The sequence below is a fragment of the Brachypodium distachyon genome, chromosome 4, assembly GCF_000005505.3.
Source record: "Brachypodium distachyon strain Bd21 chromosome 4, Brachypodium_distachyon_v3.0, whole genome shotgun sequence".
Lineage (NCBI taxonomy): Eukaryota > Viridiplantae > Streptophyta > Magnoliopsida > Poales > Poaceae > Brachypodium > Brachypodium distachyon.
Window position 1 is genome coordinate 35,630,940 of NC_016134.3, and position 22,703 is coordinate 35,653,642.

Sequence of the window (22,703 nt, forward strand, 5' to 3'; positions counted from 1 at the left end):
GAAGTAGGAATTCGCATCATGAAGATTTGAATCCAAGTGTTGAGTTTGTACATCCACTCTCCCAACCAATTGAGCTAGGATCGCTCCTTGAAAAAACTTTATTATAAAATCCCAGTCCAACTCAACATGTGCTTTTATCTCTTCTCTAGTCCTCTTCTCTCTCTTTGAAAAAACTTTCCTACAAAATCCTTGTGTTTCGGAATCCTGTAGGAATCCATGGAACATGGCATCTAATTCCTGCAATTTTGTTGTTATTTTTTTTTTCATATAGTGTGTTCCAAACGGGGCCTTACATGTCTGTAGACAGTATACCTGATCCACATGTGAAGGGGCCAAGCACAAGGATTTGGCCTTCAGAAAATGCTTAGGACATAATATTTTCATTGGAAATGCCCTTTAATCCCAACTCCAAGTAGATTGTGTGACATTTTGTGTTACAGAACCCTGCACATATATATCTGCACGCAACGAAATGTGGTCGTGATCCATCTGTATATTCTACACATAGTACTAGAAGTACTTCTTTCTGAAGGAGTCAATTTGCGGGTATCTGTCCTTGAACAGCGGTGTGCCTTCCTTCGGTTTGGACCAAGGGTACTTCATGGTCGGATCCCTTGGGAACTTCCTGAAGTTGACGAACGGTGCCCACAGCATCAACCTACAAAACCAGGCATATGCTCATATAGATGTGTATATATTCACCGATGGATGGAAGTTGAATTCAGTTCATACTAGAGAGTACGTAGAAGACTACGTGTTTACTGCAGGTAACTTTACGAAGAGTTATCCTCGGTAACTTTGTACTGTTGATTCTTCGGTAAAAAAAAACAGTACTGTGCGATAGCGTCCACTTAATTTAGATGATACAGAGTGGTGCAAAGAATAAGCAGACGACTAAACAAATTATGGCACCACTGAATTCTGGATGCGATTGCCTTAATTGACCAAAGTACTCCATATCAATATCATAGTTTTAAATAGCAAGTTATGCTTCTTAGCGGCGGCATTTTCCAACTGCTAAGAAAGGTATAGCGGCGCTAAGATTTAGCATTTTTCTCGGAATAAGAAAATTTTCATGAAAATTAGACATCATATATTCATATCATCTAAAAAATATGACCAGAAATTGAATGACACAAATTTTTATTGAATAACCATGATGATTGTAGCAATAACAGGATTGTATAAGTGCATATTACATAACTAGGTGCAACTTTCAAATTCAAATCAAGAAATTTTGGGGCTTAGCGGGAGAAATAGCGCTTTTTTTATGCCCAATTTAACGTTTTAGCGCATTTTAGCGAGCTATTAGCGACATTTTCTATTTAGCGCTAAAAGTGCATAACTTTAGCGGGAGTGATCCAAATCTGCTATAGCAAAGTTATAGCGTCGAGATAGCACGCTATTTAAAACCACGATCAATACTACACTACTCAATTGCGCATCTCGAACTTGTCATCACTCATCACTAATATTCGATCTTCCTTTGTAAGCAGTATGTAGCTGCTGACAGGCAAGACAGGCAACTCACCCGGGGAAGAAGAGGTAGGTGAACATAAACTGCAGGTACATCTCGACAAACTTGCGCTTGAACCACCTCTGCCTCATCCAGTTCATGATAATCGGCTGCAAGCACACCACCGGAACACAAAGTTAACCATCGATCCGGCCTCCAAATCGGTTTAGCTTCCAATCACTTGAAACCTGCAGTCCTGGACAATCAACTAAGCTAGCGCTCACGTACGGGAGCAATGAAGAGGTACACGAAGGCGATCGCCGCCACCGGCGGCAGAATCCCCAGGATGTCGAGGTCCTCCTCCCCGCTCACCGTCGCCAGAGCAGCCGGGGCCTCCACCTGCGCACACAAGCACGGACGCGAACAGAAACGAATTCGCCGCAGAGCGTCCATGCATGTGAGCCTCGGATGGATTCAGGATTAACCGAAGTCAAGATTCAGAGCTAATTTAAAGTGTCCATACCGCTGCCCAGACGGCGCCGCACTGCAACACGGATGCCAGCTTCCGCAGCTGCGAGCTCTGCGCGGTAGGGGCAGGCTGCGCGCGCGTGCAAGACCCCCAATCAAGGAGGAAACAACAAGGATCAGATATGTCAAAACTCGCAAACACGGATCTGTCGAGTATGTGAAGCTGGGGTTGTTAAATAATTGAGACCTTGTCATGGAGGAGGCAGAGGAGCCTGGACTTGGAGATCGCGGGGCGGCGAAGCGACGAAGGAGCGAAAGGTGCTTGCCGTTTGGGTTGGAGCACAGGCGACGAGGAGGCAGGGGCGACGAGGCGCCATGAGGCGGTGGTGTCCATTGGTGGCAGTCGACGGCTTTCGGGGCGGCAGGTGGCCCTGGCGCCTTATCTGGATAGGCGGCGGTTTGGGAGGCCATGCATCCGTGTTCTGGCAGGGAATGGTTTGGCCTAGATGGGTCGTTCGATGGGGATCCAGCGGCTGGAATTCGCTGATCTGGCTCTAGCTCTTTCTTTTAGAACGCCCGAGGCTTTTATTCCATCGATGATATCAAATCTGACTGAACACGCTCAAACCAGAGATATTAGCAAAATAAACGTGAGAAGTATCAAACGCGAGAGCGGCGCGAGCACAACAATGTGATGCCCGATTAGCAGCTCTCCTAGAAAACATAATCTAAAACCCTGGAAAGAGTAGACCCAAGACTTCATCTTCCTGATAATCTGTCCACACAGGGACCTATCATCCACCCTAATGTCCAAGGTGTTCACAACCACCTGACAATCCATCTCCAATACTTTATCACGCCTCTTGCTGGGCAAAGGACATGGCATCACGGCATGCAAGCAACTCAACCACCGCCAGCTCCGCAAGATGATCATACCTTCGACATTCTGCAGCCTTGAACACGCCTGTCTCATCTCGGGAACCTATACCCGAACAAGCGACACCACACTGTTGATCGACAATTAACAGCATCGGTGTTCAACTTGGATCATTTCTGCAACTCGTGCTGAACCACCGGCATAGCACCACACGATGGGATCTCGTGCTTATACTCATGGGGTAGTGAAATACCAGCCTATGAAATCCATGGAGTTGGTAGCAGAGCTGATTAATATGCTCCAGCTCATTCGTGTGGTCAAAATAAATGAATAAAGCAAATCTAGGACTAATTTGAAGCCAAGCTAGCGACATTAAATGGACAGGTTTTGCTATATAGAAGTTGTCTCAGTTTTAGTTAGAGGTAAGTTGATTTATCGGCCATTAGCCATTAGATATGATCTATGCTTTAAGATTCGAGACAAACGATGGAAAGAGAAGATTGAAATGCCTTTTAGAAAGAGAAGATTGAAATGACATTCAGATATTAATCCAACAATTTTGATACGTCGACTGGGATTTATGTCTTTTTCCTTAAAAATGAGGCATGTGAGATAAGGCACACCCTGCGGTTTTGTTATTGAGAAATCACCTGTTTTTTAGTTAGAGATCAATCGAGATGCTTGACCGTCAGATCTTAATCGAACGGTAGCACGTAGGAGTGAGAAGAGTGGAGATGAGATCCAGATCTCTAATCTAACGGTTCTAATGAGCAGCTGAGATTTAAGATTTTTTTTAAAAATCAGGCAACTGAGATATAACCACACTCAAAGGAAACACATGACTGCTTAAAAAGGGATGTATAGCTTTCTTAATTGTTTGAGCAAGCTTATAACAAAAATTATCAACATATACAATTTACACCAATAATATGTAAATATATTTCACAATGGATCTAATAATCTAATTTGACACCATAAATATTGTTATTTTTTTTATAACATTAGTCAAATTTTAGAAATTTTGGTAGTCAGCAAAAGTGATACGACATACGTTTTTTTAAAAGAAAGTAGTTGCTGGCTGATGGGGAGGGGGGGGGGGGTCTTCTTTGTACAAAAGCAAATTTTAAGTCAAACATCTAAATTACAAACCTATTTAAACCGGGTCTTAACAACATTTTGATATGGAGTACTTTGGTAGGCATCGTAGGCTGGGGTTGAAATGTTGGTCATTTGTGTAGGATTCTTTTTTTTTTGCGGGTAATTTGTGTAGGATTCAACTGCATGCATGACATTGCAGTCACACATACTACATATGAATTAAACAATAATAAGGACTTTAGCTTATTTATTAGCAATGAGTAAGGATCCAGACCTCTCAAGAATTTCCTAACCAAAACTGATACCATGCGACAAAGTCGCTCATGTCAAGTGAACACAGCCTGACGGATCGATCTTTTACAGAGCGGGGAAAAGAAGGAAACATCTTTTGCCAACTTGCTGTGTGAATACTCAGGCGTGGAGGCCATGTCAGAGGCTGCTGCTGCCGCCTGCCGGTGGCGCTACAATTACCGATGGGAAGCGCTGCCGGCCATGATCCGAGCCTGATTGACAGCTCCAGGCGGCCGGTCCGCAGGTGCGGCGTGCTTCAAGGGCAGGAACACTGGACTACTGGAGCAGCAGAACAGTCAATCAAGCTGTCCCATTTCAGCAGGTGATTTCCGTACTTCGTTTCGATCCTGTTTACTTTTCCCTTCGTCGAGCTGCAACATGCCCATTTTCAGCAGGTGATTTGAGTGGGCCGGCCCATTGGACATAAATCCATGTAGAACCTGCGAAACTTATGCAAAACACAATCTTTTATGTACGGCATAAACGACAGATTTGAATAGCACTTGAATATTTGCATGTCTGGATTTTTTTATGTATTTGTCTTTAGTGGCGGAGATTTTGCATTAGTCTACCAATTTAGGGAGTTCATTTTAAATTTTAATTGCTTAAACTATCCTAGATATCACCAGTAATCTTTAAAATTGCAAAAAGACCCAAATGAAGCTCTGCCACTGCACATGGTTACAAAATCCCAATCCTAAGAAATTCCTTTAAATATGAACCCATGATATCAATTTTGTGACTTGTGCAACTATGACCATTGGACTGATTATTAGTTGAAGTTTGAAAATAGGGAGTCAAAATACACGCCACGTAAAGAAACGGAGAGGAGAGGTCAGTTACTTGGTTGAAGCGTGTCTTCCCCTCGCAGGCTTGGTTGAAGCGTGTCATTCACCAAAAATTGCTTCGACAAAACACGGGTCTCGGCTCGTACCAATTCCAGTCTTGTGGGGAAGTGGAACGCTTGGGTGCGCCTGTGTGGTTTGTATGTAACAGCAGGTATTCCACGCCTCCACCAACCAGAAGAGGGCCGTGGTCGCAAGACGTTCGGCAGCAGTAGTACTACAATTCCAGCCTTTGGTTTACGTCTTAATCACCCGGTTGGCGCTACTCAAATCCACGCTTTTGCATGAATCGCCCCCCGTGTGAGCTGCGACGATGCCGCTCCCTGGGCGAGAGGATATTCGCACCGAGCGCACGAGAGCTCTCCCGGCAGAGGGAAGATCCGTTTGGAATCGGCATCCTCCGCTCTCAAGTTCCACTGGCCCCTTGGCGTCTCTCGCAGACCCGCACCAGGATTCCAACACATTCCCATCGTCCTCTCGGGCACGCACGAATGCCTATTTATTCCCTTGCCGTTGCCGGCCGGCGCCCCAGCCACCTTCCGTCCACCAGAGAAGAGGAAGGAGATCCGCACCGCTGTGCCCCGGAAACTGATTCCTGCAATTTATACGTAGCCAGTCGTCTTATCTAGCTAAGGTGCGGTTCCCTAAATTCTTACTCAGTTAGCTTCTTTGAAAAACGAATTTGAAGAAGCGAAGAACTGATCAATGGGAGCGGCTAAGTTAGGACTACCTTTCAAGTTTATGTTTCTATCTGCACATCTGCAGCCTTGAGTGCTACGAGCACGACTCAGGAGTATAAATCTGTTCTGGTAGCTGCAAGTTTGCAAAGAACAATCAGGAGAAATGGGAGTCCAGAGTGCCAGAAAACCTCCGGGCATCTTGGACGACCTCTACGGAGTACAGCTTGGACATAGAACGCCACAGATACAGCGCAACGATGAAGGTGTCAGGACCAGCTTTGGTGATTCCTCAACTTGTGAAGAACCAAATGGCCGTAGAACAGCCACAAAACAACAACAAAGGTTGCTGATACGGTGAGCTATCATTGGCAGCAATGCATTTGATACCGAAGCTCAGGGTGATGCCATCTGACACTTGTGTTTGTAACTCCAGACGACTGTGGCAGCAAAGGCCCTCATGCTTGAAGCCCATCCACTGCAGTATTACATGTATGGCTGCTTCCATTCCATCTATCCAAAAACCAGTACCACGATATCTATCTGTCAAGTGAAGCTTCTTAGCAGACACGTTTATTTCAGCAGGCGACAAGCATGGCGGCGAAACTATTGCAAATGTCGTGACCTCTCTACCCTTCATTGTTCTTGGGCTGCAGACTCCAAGGCAAGACAAGACACCTGAGAAAAGATGTTTCTTTGTCTTGTTTTTTCTGATTTTGAATTTAATAAGAGACCAGTGTTGCAGGAAGAACTTGAAAACTGCCATCTATGCCAACTCACTGGTTGGGGTAGGAATAGCTTCAGGCCTGTATCATTCTTCCAAAGGAGAAGTAAGAAAATTCCTGCGATGGGCAGACTATACCATGATTGCCACCACTACATTGGTAAGTCGTATTCTCATTGAGCAGTTGTTAAATCATCAGAACTGGCAGCTCATGGTAAACATACATACATGTTTTCTGTGCAGTGTTTATCCAGGGCAGTTAGGAATGAGAACCCAGGACTACTAATGGCGGCATCAACATTGCTCCTGCCATTTCAGCCTTTGATGGTTTCAGCTCTCCACACTGGAATGATGGAGGCAAGTATTGAAAGGACCTGGCAGATAGTTCTGTCTAAAACTAACCATTTCAATAACCAAAATACTGGCTTGCTGGATAAATCTTTGTTCAAAGAAGAACTGTTGGTAAAACCTAACCATTCCCACATGACAGGTTTCTTTTGCAAAGAGAGCATCAGTTGAACCAGAGCTCAGAATGGTACATAACCTGCACAAGATGTCATCTGTATTGGGAGGCGCACTCTTCATTGCTGACGACTACTTCCCTGAGACACCATATATCCATGCTGCATGGCACCTTGCTGCTGCGATTGGCATTGGCACATGCAATAAGCTTCTTAGGTGACATTGGGAGCGACCGTGCTGGTACCAACAAATAGTTGATTTCAATTTACACTGAAGAAGGAATTAATTCAGCCAATATCAACCTGCTGACATAAAGAACAGTATATATGAGAACAATGGAGCATTTTCAAAATAATACCAGAAAACTTTTTTTGTATCTCAAAGAATATTTAGCAAGGACAATGAGATGAACTAGGTTAGGTTGTGAATGTAATGCTATGATTTTGCACTGGTGTTTCATGATTATCAAAAAACTCAACCAGAAGGCACTAGCACCTGTGGCATTTTTATTTAGAACAACCATGAGGCACCACGGGGAAGCCAGACCTTAAACCTGGGTGGCTGAGTGATCACAGAAGCCGCTAGCCAACCAAGCACAAGCAACTGTCACGACAATACCAGGTTGGGCTATCGCAATATATTTTGTGACAGAAAGAATCAGATGAGCTTAGAGGTTTAAACGTAAAACAACTCATTATTAGAACTACAATTTACTAAGCTATGCATGTTTCTAACAGTGTTACCCGGTGAGCACTGTTAATTTCTGGAACAATTCAGGTCAAGTTAAAATGTATGACAGACTTACCTGGAAAATAGCAAAAACAGAAGCCGGTGCATAATTCCACTCTTTATGCAGAAGTCAAAGAAAGTGTGTTGCAGACTAACCCTTTTGTCTTCTCTAGATACTAAAAACATCGACTCCAAAACCTCATGGTAGCAAAATTGTAATCCTCCTCCAAGTTTGAATGCAAAGCACCAATACTTTGGTTGAGCTCATGCTTCCAACATCCTTGCCTGGTTTGGATTCACCCAGCTTCCTCCAGCAGGCTTCCCGGAATTCATTGCAGCCACTCTTTCCCTCACCATCTGAGCCTGCTCCCACTGTCCAACGGCAGCATACATGTTCGACAACAGCACAAGGTGCCCAACTGCTCGGTTTGGCTGTAGCTCAATCAATCTATCAACCACTTTGGCTGAGAGCTCAAGATTGCCCTCCCTCTTGCATCCACTCAGCAGTGCACCCCACACGGCCTCATTAGACTGCAACGGCATTGTCTCCGCGAGCTCGAGTGCTTCATACAATCGTCTACTGCGGCAGAGCATGTCAACCATGCATCCATAGTGATGTATCTCTGGGGTAATCCCATAAAGTCTTTCCATGCTCTCGAAGTATCTCCATGCAAAGTCAACCTTACCTGAATGGCTGCACGCCCATAGCACTGCGAGCAGCGTTGCACCATCAGGACGTTCCTCCATTCTGCGAAATAATTCCAGTGCCTCCTCTGCACGCCCATGGATCGCAAGCCCTGAGATCATTGTAGTCCATGAGACGGTACTCCGTCTTGGCATCCGAAGAAACATGCAGTGTGCGTCCTCCACAGCCCCGCACCTCACATACATATGGATGAGTGCATTGTCCAGCAACACTATCCGCTGGTCCTGCCCATCTTGGTCCACACGCGCATGTACCCATCGCCCGAGCTGCAGGTCTCCCAGCTCTGCACATGCTGTCAGCAAGGCAACCATCGTCACCGCGTCATCCTTGACCCTTGCCTTCCTCATCCTCCAAAACAGATCAACGGCCTCTGCTGCCCTCCCAGCATTCGCGCACCCAGCTATCACTGTCGTCCAGGCCACGGCATCCCTTCCAGGCATCTCGCCAAAGAAATGCAGAGCCGCATCCACCTCACCGCACCGCACATATGCAGAAAGCATGCAATTCCACGCTGCCACAGTCCTCTCCGGCATTTCGTCGAACACCTTCCCGGCATCTCCGAGCTGCCCGGCCGTAGCGTACATATCAAGGAGACTGGTCATGACGTGCGAGCTGGATTGCGCTAATCCGGTAGCAAGCGCGCTCGCGTGGAGGGCGGGGCCGTGGGGAAGCGCTCCAGCGCCCGCGTCGGCGAGAGCGGCGAGGAGCGTGGAGAAGGAGAAGGCGTTGGGGCGGAACCCATGGCGGCCAACGAGGCGGGAGAAGAGGTAGAGGAGCTGCCGAGGCGGGGCCCGGGACGCGGCAGCGGCGCGGAGGAGGAGGTTCGCGAGTGTGGGAGGATGCAGATGGTGCGGGCAGGAGGGGGATGATGCGGAGAGGAAGAGGGACTCGGCGCGGGGGAGGTCGGCGGCGGCAGCGGCGAGGGAGAGGAGCTTGGCGACGAGGAAGCGCTTGCGGTGGAAGCCGTTGAGGAGGAGCTGCGCGTGGAGCTGGTCGAGCGCGCGGCGTGCGGCGCCGGAGGAGGAAGAGGAGGTGGCGCCCTGGGGGAGGTCACGGCGGCGACGAACGTGCTGCGCGAGGAGGTAGAGGCGCTGCTGCAGCGCGCGGGAGTAGGGGATGTGCGGGGGCAGGTTGGGAGGGAGGGCAGGACGACGAGGAGGGAAATTGCTAGGCATGGTTGGTTACCTCGCGTGATCTGCTTCTGGTTTGGTGTGGGTGTTTCGCTGCGCGGGAATTGTTGCAGATCGCAGCTGCTCAGTGCTCAACTCAGGTGCAAGTCCCCGCGTGCGCCTTGGCACGTGATGTCCCGGTGAGTAGAATTCCCAGAGGAAAACCTTGCGGTGCTCGGCTCCCATAGTCCCATGGTAGCAAACCCATACTACTGTCTACTCAAAGCGTACAGATTTGCCGCCTCCAGCCTCCCCAATGCCAACCCCATGCCGCTCTCGCCACCCCTCCGCCTCCTCCTCCTCTCCTCCCGCCGCCGGGCCCTCGCTCCGCACCACCGGCGCCTATCCGCCGCTGCGGCTGCCACCCCGGCTCCCTCAAGCGACCGCGCCGCCCACCTTGCCGCCGCCGTCCACGGCTCAGCCGCGGCCAAGGACTTCCCGCACGCCATCCGTTTGACGAAATCCCTCGTCCAGGCGTCCTTCCCCAGCGCGCGCCCTGGCGGCGCCGTCTTCGCGGCGCTCTCCTCCACTTCCAGCTCACCGGCTCCGGCCCTCGGAGTGCTCGTCATTGCTCTCTCTCAGATGGGACTCCACGATGACGCTCTGTCTGTCTTCTGCCGCCTGCCAACGCTGCCGGCATTGCCGGCCTGCAACGCGATCCTCGATGGGCTTGTCAAAGCCCGCAGGTTCGACCGTGTCTGGAAGCTGTTTGATGAAATGCTAAGCCGGGGAATGGTGCCAAGCCTGGTGACGTACAACACCCTCGTCAATGCATGCCGGCATGAGGGTGACATGACGAAGGCTTGGGAGGTCTGGAACCAAATGGTGGCGAGACGAATTGATCCAAATGTTGTCACATACTCAACAATGATATGTGTACTTTGTGAGGAGGGCTGCGTCATCGAGGCTGAACGGCTGTTCATTATGATGAAGGAAACAGGGGTGCAGCCTAACCTTTACACATACAATGCACTGATGAGCAGCCACTGCAAAAGGGATGGTGTCAACCGGACACTCACGTTGTATCAGGAATTGCTGAAGAGTGGTCTTGTTCCAAATGCTGTGATCATTACGACACTAATTGGTGGTTTCTTCCTGGCGAATAGAATAAGCGACGTGAAAAATGCTTTCCTTGAAATGCACAGGTATGGAATTGCTCCAACTGTGCCTGTATACAACAGTTTGATTGACGGAGCTTTCAGGTCTGGTTATGCACAAGAAGCACTAACAGTTTATCAGGATATGACTCGCGTAGGGTTGTGCCCAGATGAGTTCACCTGCAGCATAATTGTAAGAGGCCTTTGTTGTGGAGGTCAAGTGCAAGTAGCAACCAGGTTTCTTGAATTAATGCAGCAATCTGGTATTAACCTCAATGCTGCTGCGTACAACGCACTAATTGACGAGCACTGCAAGGATGGGAATCTGGCGGAGGCCCTGGCAACATGCACAAGAATGAATGAGGTTGGAATTGAGCCCAATGTGGTGACATACTCCTCCTTGATAGATGGGCATTCGAAGAAACGGAAGATGGAAATAGCAATGGGTATATACATGGAGATGGTGGCCAAAGGGGTTGAACCTAATGTGCTGACATACACGGCAATGATTCATGGCCATGCCAAGTTTGGTGACTTAGATGCTGCTTTTAGGTTACATAAGGAGATGGCAGAGAAAGGCATTTCTTCCAATGCAATCACCGTGTCAGTTCTTGTTGATGGTCTGTGCAGAGAGAGTAGGGTCCAAGATGCAGTCATGTTCATAATGAAGTATGCAGGACAGAAGAAGCCTGGTGACATTAATTCCTTTTGTTCAAATTATACTACTGAGGAAGACTGTTCAATCCTAAACAGTGTGACATATATGACCTTGATATACGGTTTATATATAGATGGCCAATACCATGAAGCTGGCAAGTTCTTCTCTTGCATGAGAGAATCTGATATGGTACCTGATAGCTTCACTTACTCACTACTGATTCGAGGACAGTGCATGCTTGGCTATGTGTTGAATGCCATGATGCTCTACGCTGATATGGTTAAGATCGGTGTTAAACCCAGAAGATATGCCACAGTCTGCCCTGAGATTTGGTCAATGGAACTACCAAATGATTTCAAGTCTGTTGAAATGTAAGTGTTAGCTCATCTAACTAGATTCAAGACTTCAGATCAGTTCAACACAAGCCCAGTTCACAGAGTGTGAACCACAGTGGTTTGTCAGCCATCACAATGATTCTGCTACATCTGGGACAACACTGAAGGCTCAACATCTGAGAGGTCTTTGCATACAAGTTTCAAAGAATGAATAATAGATAAAATCAACTTGTTTCTCAAGGAAAATGAAGGCTGGTCCAATTTGACATTAATTGGCATCATTTCGGACCATCGCTCTGTAAAATGCTGGTTAACAGGAGATGCAGAAAATTATTGTGATGAACAGAGCTTAAGAGTAGAAGCCGAGCTGTAGTGACAAAACTGCAACCTGCATGCCAAACCATTTCAGTGCTGGTTGATACTGAAACCAATGTGCATATTCTCTGAGGTAGCTAATGTCGGGGAAGGGATGTTGATGCAAGTATGCAGCGCATGCTGCACTAGGAGTATAATGGATGATATGATCCATATCACCTTAGACATAAATATTGTACAGTTTTGCTTCTGATAGTTAAATCTGTTGCCACGTGCGATATGTGAAGAAGTTCAGATTTTCATTTTTTGTATTAGTGGGATCATTAATCCGGTTATGCAACTGATAGAATTATGATTGAGGGTCTTATGTTTCAAAATTTGAGTGCTCATGATTTGATTTATTTTTCTACATTTTTAGGGAAATCTGTAGTAGAGGCACCATGAATATTTATTTTAATACATTATTATTGGTCATGGCACAAAAGTTGTTTTTAACCTTGTTGACTCTGTGAATCCATCTTTTTCCATTATTGTGCTATTGCAAAATGATGTGTTACAAAAACTGTCTCTAGGATTCCCAGAAGATAATGTCACCATTGTCACCAAGAAATCCAAGATCCTTGAGCCTCCTTTCCTGGTAGTACTCAAGGTCATCCAATTCTTGCTCCCTCTCCTTGAAAATGTCATTAATTTGCTGTAGTACTTTCTTTTCACCAGCCCTCACTTCAACTGCAATTTGATGTCTTGATTGCAAATCTTCTCTTTTTAATAGTTCTTCATCCTAAATATTTACGCATGTTTTATAAGAGTTATTAGGAGGTAACCAAAGAATAAATGAAACGAGTAACATTCTTTGTTTAGTAGGCTGACCTCTTCTATCGTGGTGTGATAGGCAGTAAGGGCAGATTTGCAAGCAGTTTGGATGACTTGGCATATTGATTCCTCGTTGTCACGACTCACAGGAAGTTCAAGGAATCCCCAAACTTTATTTCTAAAGAGAGCTTCCAAGAGAAATGCATCAGTTCCCCCAAGACAAAGTAATCTCAGGTAAGTGATCATTTGAGGAGGAAGAGATTCGCCGAGGACAACATCAAAGTATGCTGTCTCCCCCATTCCATTTAACTCTGCAATGTCAAGCTTGTCTCCATAGAATGGATCAGATTCAGATATCTCCAGTGTCAGAGTATACGAGTCCCTTGTCGAGTTTGTCTCGGTGAACCCATAGTCAAGTGCCAATTCAGCATTACTCTTGTCCAGGTCATACTGAACATATACCTGTCAAAGCATCATTCCATTATAAGTAGCACCAGTCTAGCTTACTCACTTGAGATCATTAAAATTGTTGGTTGAAAGGCCACATCAATTATAAATTTCGAGGGCATTTATTTAACAAAATAATGAAATTCTTGTGTACCTGTTCTCCAGATTTAACTTCCATTGGTGTTCGCAAAGAGAACACAACGTCCCTACCCAAGAAGCCTTTTCCTTGGATCTCCCAACAGGATTGTTTTGAGGTAATATCAGCACTGTGATTTATCTGATTTGGCAAAGTACCAAAATGATTTTAACAGAATATATTCCGAAACTTCCAGGTGTATGGTGCATTACTCTCTAACCTAACGAAACCTTTTTGAGTAGTGTACATGTCAACTTAATCACAAGAATCACAAGAACGTCCATTACAACAATAGGAATTGGCTTGGAGCTATTTGGAGTAGCAATATAAGATCATGTTGGTGTGTTTTGTGTTTGGAGATCTTACCAGATCAGCAAACGGTATGAGAGCGAGCTTATCTCCGCGGAGCTCTGGAAAAACCCTTGATCTTAGTATTCCAAATGCCCATAGGAAATCATCAAATGTTATGGTATCAGGGAAAAGGTCCTTATTCGGGCCTATGATCTTAGCTTCAACATTATCGAATTCGCTCTGAACATACTCTTTCACACCCATTGTTGTGCTCAGTAATTGTGTTCCTGCAGGCAAGGGACACGAGCATATATACAAAGTTACTAAGACAGTAACTGCACGAATACACAAAAAAAAGGTTTGAAGTTCTAAAGAACAAAAGTATTGATTTTTGTATTGCACGCTCACCTTGTATCTCCAAGAGCTCTTCTTCTGACCTGCACTGGAGGCACGAAGCAACCACTCATCAGAACGCGTGAAACGAGGTAGTAAGCACCAGACTACCAATGCCAGATTTGATCATTTTTCTTTGCACTTTGATGTTTGAAATATATTCCTAATATATTTTTGTTATTTCATCAAACACATCGAGAGCGATCAGCGTCACCTCACCAGAAGATGGTGGAGTCGGTCTGGCGCGGGAGGATGGCGAGGTAGGGCGCCCACAGCGAGTCCCCTCCGCGCGCAGCCTCCCGTAGGATGAGCAGCGAGACGGAGACCCACGGGCGGAGGTCCCCTCCGCTTCGGCAGGCGCGGCCGATGTCGGAGGCAGCGACGGCGTCGGCGTCCATCCAGAGCTTCTTGGGCACCTCGGCGACGACCTCGCCGCGGGGTAGGTTCCGCGCCGCCACGAGCCCGAGGCCCTCAGGCACGACTGTCGGAGACGCCGCACCCGTGTCCGCCCCCTGAGAAGAGATCCAGCGCCGGAAGTTCTGCAACGCGGCGTCCGAAGGGGTGGACACCGCCGCCGCCGTTCCCGTGGTTGCAGCCGTCGCGCGGGGGAGCAGGTGGAGAAGGGGTCTCGGCCTTCTGGACAGGCGGAGCAGAGGAGGAGGTCCGTGGCCGGACAGCAGTTGGGGCGGGAGGACGAGGTGGTGGAGAGTTGCCATGGCGCGGTGGGGCGCCGGGAGGAGACGGGCTCCGGGGCGATGGATGAGGGGAGGCGGTACCGCTGTAGTTTGGATTGGGAAACGACGACCGTTAGTTTTGTTATACTTGTATAAATGGCGGGAGTGGATATGGTTAGTAAGGCTCATCTTGTGACGGTTGCTGAACTTATTAATCTTCATTCATATTCTTGATTTCAATTTGTTTCCTCAAAACAACCAATCCTGGAAATCACAGAAGGATAAAATAGCATTTTGTCTATTTCCCGATCTTCCGCTTTAAGGCTCATCAACAAAATTTGTTTCCAATGCCAAATTTGTTCCGATCTTGCATAACTTCTATTTTGGTTGTAATCGTATGTGCACATGCACTTACACAACATCGCACATGCACTTACACAACATCTACAGAGACTGGAGTTGCGGAGTGTCTTGAGATTGACGGAGTCATCAATAATGTTTAGTTGTTGATGAATACATCGTACACCACTAAAAGAACTGTATCCGAGTTAACATTTAATTTTGTTTCCAATGCAAGAAAGATCTGCTTCCGTAGATTAGATAGCTGTCTTCAAATGCATCTCAAATCTGTGTAGATCCAACATAAAACGGTGCTGAATATAACCGTTTAAGGTTAAGGTAAACTAGGGAAAGCTCGATTTGTAAAGCTAGATAAGAAGATATTTTTCCATTTTGTGCACCTAAGGACATGCATGTACTCCCGACGTTTCAAAATGTTGTACGTATACCATTTTATTGACTGACGGACTTTTTAAACTTTGACCAAATATATAACAAAAAAATATCGACATCCACGCAGTGCCAAATGAGTATCATTACATTTAGTGTGAAAAATATTTTCATCGTATCTTCGTTTGAAACTATAAGTTGCTACCTTTTGCTATAAGTTTGGTCAAACTCAGAAAGTTTGACAATTAAGAAAAGTTATACACCATGCATTTTGGAATAGGGGGGATATGAATTTTAAAAACTGAGAGTTCATGTTTTCAGAAACAGCAAATTCCATACAAGTCCTGCGTGCAGATATCACGATACTTGCGTATTTGCAAATTTCATGATTTCTTTAATTTACACTAGAAAGACAAACATCCGTTAACAGCTCTATGTGATCTTTTTTGCATGAAACCTGTTTTTCTCTTATTCAAAGCGCCCAGGTGAAATTTGAGACTTTCTGAAGATCAGGTGAGCCCACGTCACATTTCAAAAAGAGTTTTCAATAGACTCAAACGCATATACAAAATAGCAAAATGACTAAGTTTTTTTCAATAATGAAAATGCACGAGAATTTGAAGTTCAAATTTGGTAATAGCAAACTATCGAGTTGTCTTGTTAAAATTGGAAACAGCTTTCCTAGTTTTTCGATATTGAGCATGTTTTATCGCCAACATGTCAATTCCAGTAAGTGCCTCCTGCATAAGGACCATTCAACCATGGTAAATGGAGAAGAGCATCCGCTGAGATGATGGCATCTAAACACATGTTAAATCTCAGCTTATCCCAAACGGATATGTTATATTGGGAACCACAGCCTCACAGGTTAATTACAGCAAGCACAATTTTGGACAACTCTTTTGGGACAGCATGAAAGGAAGCTAAACACAAAATACACATGCCTACATGCACTTATTGAGTCAACAGAGAAGACAAGGGCATTTGCATCCTGCCATCCCATATTAGCCTGAGGTGCTTGCGTTCCAAACCTGGATGATACTTTCAGATCAGTTCTTCCTCCCTTCACACAGGATGAAGTGGTACCCGTGCCTACATAACCATCACACATTATGTAAGTATCAGGAAAAGATGAGGCGGAAGATCAAGGATCCAAAGGAGCAAGAAGCTCAAGGTAATGCGCAGATCAGAACTCATGTCAGATTTTGTATTAAAAAATAAGTGGTAGTCCAAAGGATCATTACAGTAATGCACAGGTCAGGACTCATGTCATAGAATAGGCACTACATCCATGATCGCTAAGTAAAGCATGGAACAGAATGAGTAATGATAGTGATAATACACATACGTAGACTTGAATGGTGCACTAGTAGCTCCGACAGGTGTGTTAAATGCAACATCCTGGAAAGGGCCAGCCATTTTGCCACGCGGGAACCATCCAAGATCTCCACCCTTCTTTCCTGATGGACATTCAGAGTATTCTTGGGCTATCTGCAGTACAAAAACAGCAGTTATGTATGTCAAACAAAATATTATTACTCGTGTTTAATAGTGTGTGAAATGTGCCTACACTCTACAGACAACACGTTAAAGGACTGCCCTGTACACAACAAGAACATTAATTCTGGAATTAAAGGTATAATTAGTACACAGATAGTTTTCCATTTGATGTCCTATACTATGCATCAGCGGAAGTGCCTCACGTATGATGGATATTCTTACAATTTTGTTACGATAGGAGTGAATCAAGTGAGAAGTGATGCTCACCATCAGAGTGCTTTTATACCAAGTTGATACTGTGTCGAGAAAACATTTCTGTTGCTTGAGAAAAATAGAAACGAAAAATTAAATGATTATACTGTTTTCTCCAGAGAACAGCTTCATCCTGCCCAAGTAGATGTCTCCAAGATATCCTGGCATGATCCTATGTTTACTCAAGAATGCAGGCTAATTACTAGCCTGGAATTAGTTTTGCCACAAAGCAGTATTGGGTCATAGACCAGTTTTAGGGTATGTTTGGTTCATGCCCAACATTGCCCAACCAAATCTTGGCAAAATTTGGTTTGCCAATTTTTTGGTCAACAATTCTTGAGCCCACACTTGGCTAAAGATTTGGCAAAAATCTGTGAGAGAGATGGCTAGATTCCCATTGGCAACCAAATTTTTGGCAACAAAGCAAACAAGCACCAAATTTTAGTGGGCTGCCAATATTTTGGCAGGGCTAGATTTGGCTCAAAACCAAAGAGCCCCTTAGTACCATGTGTAGCCAACAGCCATTTTCCTATCAGTACTTTTTTCCACATGATAGGCCAATCTTTGCTTGTGTACAATATTAAGATGCAATGCCACTTCCCATAAACACTATGAAATATGAATTAAGGCAGTCAAGGGATACAAATCCAGCAGAGTTGCTAAACTGAGCATACATCAAACCTTGAAGTACCATGATTGGAGGAATTAGAACGGAAATAGAACCATACAGGGAAAGAAAAGTATGCAACGTAATTTGAGGATTGTGTTATCTAACTGTGGCAGAAGACCATAGCTAATATTCACTCAATTGTGAAAAGTAAACATCAGGAGGGGGCGAATGTTAAATCAGGGCCTAAGCCATGTCTCACTAACAAAACAGGAAACTGTGTACAGAATGCAAATTGGAGATGGTGAATTCCACTAATAATCTAAGTTTCAGTAAACTCCTGATTAATCTCAAGCATTTTTCCTATGAGCATACCACACCGGTTTCAAAGCTGAGCTGGATACATCAGGCTTTATGAATCTGCCGTTTACCTTGGCAAATTCAGCAGGAGGGACCTTGTCCCCGTTGTCCAACCAGCCATCCTGCAGTTTCTTGTACGCCTCATTGATCTTCCCCTGCTTCTCGCACAATATGTGCCTAGCTGCAATGACAGAAAAACAATACCAAAGGACACGGTTTGAACAAGAATACCCAAATCAAGCAAGCCTTCAACACAAGCATCTAATCTGAACTTCACAATCCTGCTAAATTCTAAACCCAAGCATAATGGACGAATCCAGCCACTTGCGACTGGGGATGCTGCCCCTCACACAGAATCCTAAAATCTCACCCGAATCTCGCCGATTTCATTCCGATCTTACCACAAACGGCGAGTAAGGACCCGTTATACCTTTGACGTAGGTGCAGGTGCCGAGGTCGTCGCCTCCCTTGCCGCCCTTCCCCTTGCCCTTGCCTCCCTTGCCGCCTCCGGCATCATCGGAAGAGCTGGCCGCCTGCTTGCCCTTCCCCTTGGCCTCCTTCGCCTTCCCGTCCTTCCCCATCTGCGTTCGCCAAGCGGGCGAGAGACGAGAGGGGATTGGGTTCGGAGAAGCAAAAACCCTAGCAAGTCTCTGATGATTGGCTCGAGATCGCTGAGATGAGAAATTGATGAGACGGCGACGACCAGGATATTTCGACGAGGAAGGCTGTCGCAACGCAGACGGCCTTCTGCGCCAGCCCAGTGGGCTAATTTTTTAAAATTTGTATATCTAGGACTGAAATTTGAAGAACAAAAAAGAATGGTTTGCGATATATAGCAAAAAAGTGGCCCATACAGGTCTCGAACCTGTGACCTTCGCGTTATTAGCACGACGCTCTAACCAGCTGAGCTAATAGGCCTTGTTAACGGAATGACTACGTAAACTTTTATTATTCTTCTCACGGAAGACATCTCGCGGATTTGACTGAACCCTTGAGAAAAAGAAAATGTTGTGCACCGTAACCTGTAACAGCCTTTCATTTGTAACGCATTCACGCGCGCATAATATACTTGATTAATGAGTGTAAAAATTCAGAGCTATGTCAACCACCAATTAATCGAGCAAAACAATCTTTCCATCTTCCTACTCTGGCATTATCTTCCCTGTTTATGCCACTCCTTTCAAGTTTCAACCAAATTACTTACCTAGAATCTCCAAGATGCACGCCCGTGCCATGTCGATCTGAGACATCTTTGCTCCAGCATGAGAAAAGGAGGCAAAGACGTAGCCACAAATGACTTGCCGGCTCAATCGCGCGATCTCCGGCTGAGTACCATCGACAAACGCCGGCCGGCAATTCATCCTTGGCTACATGTACACTGCAGCTAGCTAACCTCCTCCCCACATGCAAGAGCTAAAAGATGAGAGGCCGTCACTACACACTTGAGAGCACTGGCAGGAAGAAGGGCCGTTGCAACTAGCCATTGCTCATAGCGGCCGGGAAACCGTAAACGGCCGTCACGATGGGTGCAGTGTGTTTGATGGATCGCGGAAGGGCAGCATGACCATCGCCTGCTGTGTGCTTCTTCTAGCGGCCGGGGGAGCGCTCCATTGAGTTGATCACACACGATGACACGACCATGCAGGAGCAGGAGAATGGGGTCACCTCGTACGTGTAGGACTGTAGGAGCACGCAGCTCCCCATCACCTACGTGCTACGGCCCAACACGGCTACACTTTGTTTTTGTTCACCACGCGACAGTTTTCCGTCCGATTGTGTCTGTGTGCACAGCACTCCGTCTTGAAGTTTGCAGGCTTAATTTACGGGGAGATGCGTACTAACGATGCAGCGACCAGTCGTTCTACAGTACTAGTCCTACTGTTCGGCAGTATGCTTGGCAACTAATCAAAGTACAGAGAGTCAAATCAAAAAGCCGAAGCAGGGGCGCCATTGCCCAGTCATCAGTGCTCCGTGCTCACGACCTGAAAGAACCCATCTCTCTAGCCGCTAGGCTGCACTGCGCCCAAGCGCTCCAACTGCATGCAAGCACTGCTGAGGCGCAGTCACGCGGTACGCTATTGGAGTGATGAGTACTGGGGGAGCAGACGGGTCAACGCGAACTAGCTTTGAATCTCATGTGCTGCTCCCCTCCAACAAAAGATGTCTCAAGTTTAACTAAATTTGAATGTATCTATACACTAAGTCATGCTAGATACATCCAAATTTTGACAAACGTGAGACATCTTTTGTTGCACGGAGTGATACATAATGTTTGCTTGCTTCTGCTGTGTGTCTTGTTCATCTTATTTCAACTCTCTCTTACATATTTTAGGAGACGGATTTATGTGATTTATTTCGCCCAACGCCGAATGGAAGTGTAAATTGAAGCATTTGCAAATGGATTTCAACAACAACGTTGTCTTGTTGGATTTGGATCATTTCAAAAGCAAAAATATGCGCACCGATTTTCTTCCTTAAGCCCACAGCCTTATCATCTTGTCTTTTCGTTTCTTTGGAAGCCACCGTTCCTTTGACTTCACAATGTCATCAATTTTCTTCCTCAAGCCCATGGCCTCGGCTTGTTCATCCCCTTCTGTTTCTTCCGTCCACCGGGCTCCCTTTTGTTTCTTACTCACTCTATCTCTCTATGGGCTAACCATGAACCTCTTTCACCGCCGCTATAACGGGAGAGGAAGGTGTGTTGTGCTCTCCTCATGTCAAGTGGCTTGCCCCTATTCATCTCATTTTCATAGCCATCGGTCATCATCCTCGCCCATCCTTTAGAGTTTGAGATCACAAAATAGTCATATTATGCTAGAACACCTAATAATAAAACTATGGTTGTATTTTAGTCCATTTTGGTTAACATGTAGCAGGATGAGATGTTCTAGCATAATATGACTATTTTGATATTGGACTAAAATACAACCATATTTATGGAGTAGAGAGTACTCGCGTTCCTTTTATTGCGATATTGGAGGGACAAGACCCTCACAACTCTAAGGGCATCTTCAATGGCAAGCCGTTACTAATTTTCATCTCTCTCATCTTTCTTTTGTTTATTCTTTTCTTTTTTCTAATGACCCACATGTCATTCTCTTTTCATTCTTGGTACCATGCACAAGCTGTTACTTCTGCAAGTAACTCGTACTAACTTTTTCTTTTCATCTCTCCGCCACGTAGGACTAGTACCTGCTTAGTATCTCCTGTTGGAGATGTCCTAAGGGAGTAGAGAGCCTTGCTTCTTTGTGGTTGGCTCCCCCAAAAAAGTAAAAATTTCATGGAAGAAAATTAAATTTGTTGCCCAATTTATTTTCATAATTTTTCAACATATATTATAGTTTAAATTTTTTAGCATGAAACTCAGACAAAGTACATGTGTTTTTACCCTATTTCTCTTCCGTTGTTTGACATAGGACATGTGTCAATGTTCTATTCGTCAAGAAACTCACAAGACAAAGTTAAAACTTTACAATTTCTGACTAGCACACTTGTCTAAGTTGTATTAGGGCATGGTATTATATTGACAACACACAATTACACAAAAGAAACACTTCTCCCTCCGCTGCAGCATTCCGTTTGAACACAGGAATATAAAACATAAGAATAGGAAAAAACAGAGAAATAGGAAATGAATCCAAGTGAAAAACAGAGGAAAGTTTTGTAATAACCCGTTTGGAATGCAGGAAAGAAAAAAACACAGAAATTCATGATGGGGAAGATAACTTGGTTTTTAGTAGATAAATACATCAAATCTTTTAACGCAAAATTTTACACAGAATTTTTCTAAAACCATATGTACATGTTCTTGGCCACATCATTTTACTTATCTCCAGATAATATGCAGCACAAAAAATGAGAGGCCGATTAGGTACTCTTGATTTTGCTGCAGTGAAGAGTGCTAATTGCAACGATAGCATCGGTCCTACGGAAAGATGGAGAAACAAGAGGCTGGAGTGGATTTTTTTTTTCTTTCCTGTGTTTACTCGTGAAAGTGGCATTGAAGGAATCTTCCCCGCACATTTCGTATACAAAGGACTGATTCCGATAGGAAATGAAATTCCTTGGAAGCAAACGGGGCCTTAGATGCATGCAAAGTTTGTTAGTCTTCTTTGCATCCAAATTAGGAAGTCATGACGAAGTTTTTCCAAAGAACCATCATTAACCATGACAGAACAACAATGACAGAAACCAAATAACCATCCTATGGCTACCCTAAAAGATACTCCGGCCGATCCATATTAGTTTTCAAAATATTACATGTTTTTAGGCATAAATATATCGATACTTGTACAAACTTGAAACAATTAATATGGATCAATGGAGTACTGTGCATGCAAGAAACCCAGGACAGTGTCAATGCTTAAATAAAGAAATTTCAAAGGGTTCGAAAGGCTGCCTATCAGAGTAACTATGACAATAGAGCCTCATGTGGAAATTAATCCATAGCTTCTTCATAATATCATCACATAGAGCAGCCGTTCAATAAGAATTTTGAAGAAAACATCGGTTCACTAAAAGATTGTTAAACACGACATCTAATTCAGTGACACTTAATTGGGTGCAGATGATAAATAGGAAATGAACCAACAAA

The 22,703-nt window shown here is 45.1% G+C and overlaps 6 protein-coding genes and 2 non-coding genes across 13 annotated transcripts; 2 read left to right on the top strand and 6 right to left on the bottom strand.

Moving 5' to 3' along the window:
• Positions 1-345: 345 nt before the first annotated feature.
• LOC100832381 (NAD(P)H-quinone oxidoreductase subunit L, chloroplastic) lies at positions 346-2,380 on the bottom strand. The gene is made up of 5 exons (XM_003578054.4): positions 2,172-2,380; positions 1,980-2,054; positions 1,745-1,855; positions 1,532-1,626; positions 346-658 (listed from the first exon to the last, which is right to left on the bottom strand). Exons 1-5 carry the CDS (start codon positions 2,316-2,318, stop codon positions 511-513), a joined length of 576 nt encoding a protein of 191 aa, XP_003578102.1. The 5' UTR covers positions 2,319-2,380; the 3' UTR covers positions 346-510.
• A 2,916-nt stretch (positions 2,381-5,296) lies between these two features.
• LOC100832699 lies at positions 5,297-7,411 on the top strand. 3 transcript variants are annotated; one of them, XM_024463238.1, is made up of 7 exons: positions 5,297-5,669; positions 5,801-6,069; positions 6,149-6,204; positions 6,280-6,376; positions 6,458-6,596; positions 6,680-6,793; positions 6,927-7,411. In XM_024463238.1, the coding sequence occupies exons 2-7, from the start codon at positions 5,879-5,881 to the stop codon at positions 7,116-7,118; spliced, it is 789 nt and encodes a 262-aa protein (XP_024319006.1). In that variant the 5' UTR covers positions 5,297-5,669; positions 5,801-5,878; the 3' UTR covers positions 7,119-7,411. The 3 variants fall into 3 exon arrangements, with proteins under 3 accessions (XP_024319006.1, XP_014758326.1, XP_014758327.1); XM_014902840.2 differs by having other exon boundaries at positions 6,295-6,376; XM_014902841.2 differs by having other exon boundaries at positions 5,298-5,669; positions 6,298-6,376; positions 6,927-7,376.
• LOC100822471 (pentatricopeptide repeat-containing protein At5g56310) lies at positions 6,841-8,958 on the bottom strand. Of its 4 annotated transcripts, none has more exons than XM_003576470.4 (2): positions 7,784-8,958; positions 6,841-7,200 (listed from the first exon to the last, which is right to left on the bottom strand). In XM_003576470.4, exon 1 carries the CDS (start codon positions 8,933-8,935, stop codon positions 7,892-7,894), a length of 1,044 nt encoding a protein of 347 aa, XP_003576518.2. In that variant the 5' UTR covers positions 8,936-8,958; the 3' UTR covers positions 6,841-7,200; positions 7,784-7,891. The 4 variants fall into 4 exon arrangements, with proteins under 4 accessions (XP_003576518.2, XP_024319005.1, XP_014758323.2 ...); XM_024463237.1 differs by having other exon boundaries at positions 7,065-7,203; XM_014902837.2 differs by having other exon boundaries at positions 7,065-7,200; positions 7,704-8,958.
• Positions 8,959-9,448: 490 nt separating this feature from the next.
• LOC100822783 (pentatricopeptide repeat-containing protein At5g61400) lies at positions 9,449-12,193 on the top strand. Its single transcript, XM_003576471.4, has one exon. The coding sequence runs from the start codon at positions 9,695-9,697 to the stop codon at positions 11,630-11,632; it is 1,938 nt and encodes a 645-aa protein (XP_003576519.2). The 5' UTR covers positions 9,449-9,694; the 3' UTR covers positions 11,633-12,193.
• A 155-nt stretch (positions 12,194-12,348) lies between these two features.
• Positions 12,349-14,797, bottom strand: LOC100823096 (fructose-bisphosphate aldolase-lysine N-methyltransferase, chloroplastic). The gene is made up of 6 exons (XM_003576472.4): positions 14,207-14,797; positions 14,003-14,031; positions 13,670-13,881; positions 13,322-13,444; positions 12,778-13,182; positions 12,349-12,688 (listed from the first exon to the last, which is right to left on the bottom strand). The coding sequence occupies exons 1-6, from the start codon at positions 14,701-14,703 to the stop codon at positions 12,476-12,478; spliced, it is 1,479 nt and encodes a 492-aa protein (XP_003576520.1). The 5' UTR covers positions 14,704-14,797; the 3' UTR covers positions 12,349-12,475.
• A 1,379-nt stretch (positions 14,798-16,176) lies between these two features.
• On the bottom strand, positions 16,177-18,874 carry LOC100833005 (peptidyl-prolyl cis-trans isomerase NIMA-interacting 4). Its single transcript, XM_003578056.4, has 4 exons — positions 18,540-18,874; positions 18,181-18,290; positions 16,739-16,881; positions 16,177-16,482 (listed from the first exon to the last, which is right to left on the bottom strand). The coding sequence occupies exons 1-4, from the start codon at positions 18,688-18,690 to the stop codon at positions 16,440-16,442; spliced, it is 447 nt and encodes a 148-aa protein (XP_003578104.1). The 5' UTR covers positions 18,691-18,874; the 3' UTR covers positions 16,177-16,439.
• A 79-nt stretch (positions 18,875-18,953) lies between these two features.
• Positions 18,954-19,027, bottom strand: TRNAI-AAU. Its single transcript has one exon. It is a non-coding gene; the product is annotated as a tRNA-Ile (tRNA).
• Positions 19,028-19,390: 363 nt separating this feature from the next.
• On the bottom strand, positions 19,391-19,482 carry MIR169L (microRNA MIR169l). The gene has a single exon (NR_127110.1). It is a non-coding gene; the product is annotated as a microRNA MIR169l (primary transcript).
• Positions 19,483-22,703: the final 3,221 nt, after the last annotated feature.